General features: G+C 47.9%; 1 protein-coding gene across 1 annotated transcript; it reads right to left on the bottom strand.

Annotated features, from left to right (window-relative positions):
• Positions 1-733: 733 nt before the first annotated feature.
• LOC141072956 (nuclear pore complex protein Nup160-like) lies at positions 734-2,915 on the bottom strand. Its single transcript, XM_073560238.1, has 3 exons — positions 2,636-2,915; positions 1,311-1,412; positions 734-913 (listed from the first exon to the last, which is right to left on the bottom strand). Exons 1-3 carry the CDS (start codon positions 2,693-2,695, stop codon positions 824-826), a joined length of 252 nt encoding a protein of 83 aa, XP_073416339.1. The 5' UTR covers positions 2,696-2,915; the 3' UTR covers positions 734-823.
• Between the last annotated feature and the right edge of the window lie 782 nt (positions 2,916-3,697).

Below are 3,697 nucleotides of genomic sequence, written 5' to 3'. Positions count from 1 at the left end.
TGCTCCATAGATTCTGCCCCATAGAATATGCCCCCATATGCTGCCCCACAGAATATGCCCCCATATGCTGCTCCATAGAATATGCCCCATATATTATGCCCGCATATGCTGCTGCTGCCAAAAAAAAAAAAAATGCCATACTCACCTCTCCTGCTCAGGACTTAGCACATGAGATATTCACCTGTCCCCCGGTCCATCGCTGCTCACCACCATCTGCATGTCCTCTGTCAGTGACTGTTCAGCCAGCAGAGGGCACGGCACACACTAAGCACGTCACCACGCCTCCTGCTGCCTAAACGTCACTGACACAGGAAGCAGCAGATGGCGGTGAGCAGTGTGGGAACGAGGACAGGTGAATATCGCTATACTCACCCGTCCTGGAACGTCTCTGCAGCCTCGCTTCTCCACTGTCTCCCTTCCTGCCTTCAGCGGTCACGTGATACCGCTCATTACCACTCATGAATATGCGCATATTCATGAGGTAAATGAGCGGTACCACATGACCTCTGAAGGCAGACAGTGGAAAAGCGAGGGGGCTACAGAGAGTGCCACGAGGGGTGAGTATGATCTGTGACACCCCCGCTCCCCCTCCTCCGCCGAACCCCAAGTATATGACTCGTGTATAAGCCGAGAGGGGGACTTTCAGCACAAAAAAAATGGGCTGAAAATCTCGGTTTATACGGTATCTAACGCTGAGGACACGGCCCATTACCGAGAAACCAGTGACTCCGGATTGCAAAAACATAGAAAATATTAAATTTTATTATACAAAAAATGACTACACACAGGTATAAAGGGGAAAACCATGAAGCACAGAGCGGCGCTAGCTTCTCCGGCGCATGAGCAGATGCGACGTGGAGTCTCCCAAGTTCTGAAAGTAGTAGTTGAGTTTGCCACTGAGCTTCTCCTGCAGCTGTAAAGGAAATGGAGGAAGACATTAATGGCACACACATAGTCCGAGCCCGGCTGCCATGGCTCTAATACATCACAGTTTTATGAGTGTGGCATTATGTCACCATGCATGACATCACCATTAGTCACCACGGTCATGTGATGTGAAAGCGCGCTATTAACGGTCAGGGAGTCCAGGCGCATGCGGAGGACAGGCTTTGGCTTTTCCGGTTCTCGTCCTTACATGTCAATCATCCCAGTAGCACCAGGCAGCACAGACTTAGAATGGGGCCTATCGTGGCATCCGGTAAGTGGCGGCAGAATGTGCAGCGACTAATGGGGGACAAGTCCTATAATTGGAGCATATACCAAGCCCCCCGAATACCACACGCATGTGTGACGGTGACTGCGGCTCTTACCTCTTGGTGTAGCCGACTTTTATTCTCTTCCAGCGCTTGCAGAAGGTGATCGATGGAGGAATACGGCATCCAAACCAAAGGAGACAAGGCGGACAGAGGCCACTGTGAGAAGTATACAGGATGGAAAAGATTAAAAATCATGGTAGCTTGCCTTTAAAAACAGTGCCTCCTTAGTCTACAGGTTGTGTCAGATATTACAGATGAGCTCCAAAGAGAATGTTTCCCAAATTCTGTACGACCCCTTTTACAATTGTGCCTCATGTAGATATGTATGTATGTGTAAAGGGCATGTCACACTAAGAGATATCGCTAGCAATATCACTATAACTAGTGACGTTATAGCGATATTGCTAGCGATATCTCTGTGTCTGATACTTACCTACAACCCGCTCCCCCACTGGTTATCGCTGATCGCGCGAGAACGTCCTGGACTGTTTCTCGTAGTCAGCTTCCTGCTGTGACGACGAGCGACGCGTGGAGCCGGGCGGGAGGACGCAGGATCACCTGGTGTGACAGGTAAGTAGCGACCCCCGACCCCTGCGATGTCGCTGTGTGGCAGCTCACTAGCGACCACTTAGCGATGTACCAGCGATCCTGACCGCGTCATATCGCTGGTCGGGATCGCTGGTACATCGCTAAATGTGACAGTACCCTTATAAGGGACAATGTAACATAAGCTTTTTTCTGCTGTGTGATACAAGTCAACAATCGTGAGTCTCCAAACTCCGTCTGATGCCGGATTCCAAGCCGCTAACCTTCATCCTATATAGCCCACGTGGTCCTTACCAGCTGCGGGTCTCCTGATCCTAATACGCTAGCCTCATATGTACAGTATTAGATGAGACTGTTCAGTTTGTACACAAGTAGATTTTGGGGCAGCAAAGTGGCTCAGTGGCTAGCATGCAGTGGCTCAGTGGTTACCATTGCAGAACTGAGGTCCTGGATTCAAATCACAACAAGGACAACACCTGCAAGCAGTTTGTATGTTCTCTGTTTTCTCTCACACTCCACAGACATCCCGATAGGGAATGTAGATAGTGTGCCCTGATAGTATCAGCAATGACATCAGTAAAGCAGGGGAATTAATGGTGCTATATGGGGGGGTGAGGAACCAACCAGACCCTAATATTCCTGCCCTCCTGACCGCAGCGTGTAACTGGGACCTACTCTGGCTAAGTGAGGGTTAAAGGGAACCTGTCACATGGTTTTGGCCCTGTAAGCTGCGGCCTACGGCTATCAGGGCTTATCTACAGTATTCTATGATGCTGTAGATAAGCCCCAGATCTATCCTGAAGGAGAAGACAAACAAGTTTTATTATACTCACCCGGGTGCGGTTCGGTCTGATGGGCGTCGCAGGTCCGGGTCCACCGCCTCCCATCTCCATGCGATAACGTCCTCTTCCTTGCTTCGTGTCGCAGCTCCTGCGCAAGCGTACTTCTTTGCCCTGTTGAGGGCACAGCAAAGTACTGCATTGCGCAGGCGCCAGGAAATGTCAGAGATGTCCCGCTCCTGCGCACAGCAGTACTTTACTCTGCCTTCAACAGGGCAGAGCAGTGTGCCTGTGCCGAGGTAGAAGTAAGGAAGATGACGTCATCGCATGAAGATGGGAGGCACCGGATCACGACACCCACCGTGTACAACCCTGCCCCACGGTGAGTATAATAAAACTTGTTTTTCTTCTGTTTCTGGTTAGAGCGTGGGCTTATCTGCAGGCTTATAGAATGCTGTAGATAAGCCCTGAAAGGCAGTGGCCGCAGCTTTCAGAGCCAAAACGACGTGACAGGTTCCCTTTAACCCCTTCATGACCCAGCCTATTTTGACCTTAATGACCTGGCCATTTTTTGCAATTCTGACCAGTGTCCCTTTATGAGGTAATAACTCTGGAACGCTTCAACGCATCCTAGCGATTCTGAGATAGTTTTTTCATGACATATTGGGCTTCATGTTAGTGGTAAATTTAGGTCGATAATTTCTGCGTTTATTTGTGAAAAAATCAGAAATTTGGTGAAAATTTTGAAAATTTCGCAATTTTCAAATTTTGAATTTTTATTCTGTTAAACTAGAGAGTTATGTGACACAAAATAGTTACTAAATAACATTTCCCACATGTCTACTTTACATCAGCACAATTTTGGAAGCAAAATATTTTTTTGTTAGGAAGTTATAAGGGTTAAAAGTTGACCAGTGATTTCTCATTTTTACAACAAAATTTACAAAACCATTTTTTTTAGGGACCACCTCACATTTGAAGTCACTTTGAGGGGTCTATATGGCAGAAAATACCCAAAAGTGACACCATTCTAAAAACTGCACCCCTCAAGCTACTCAAAACCACATTTAAGAAGATTATTAACCCTTCAGGTGTTTCACAGCAGCTAAGGCAATG

This window comes from Dendrobates tinctorius, unplaced genomic scaffold (assembly GCF_039654945.1).
Source record: "Dendrobates tinctorius isolate UK_male_01 unplaced genomic scaffold, ASM3965494v1 ptg000293l, whole genome shotgun sequence".
NCBI classification, from domain to species: domain Eukaryota; kingdom Metazoa; phylum Chordata; class Amphibia; order Anura; family Dendrobatidae; genus Dendrobates; species Dendrobates tinctorius.
Note: the sequence above shows the minus strand (reverse complement) of the source record. Positions and strands in the feature narration are given on the sequence as shown.

Coding starts and splice junctions, on each gene's coding strand:
- LOC141072956 (XM_073560238.1), bottom strand. CDS start 2,695: ATGGAGATGGGAGGCGGTGGACCCGGACCTGCGACGCCCATCAGACCG. Junction 1,413..2,635: donor TCAGACCGAACCGCACCCGG/GTGAGTATAATA, acceptor TACTTCTCACAG/TGGCCTCTGTCCGCCTTGTC. Junction 914..1,310: donor AAAGTCGGCTACACCAAGAG/GTAAGAGCCGCA, acceptor TTTCCTTTACAG/CTGCAGGAGAAGCTCAGTGG.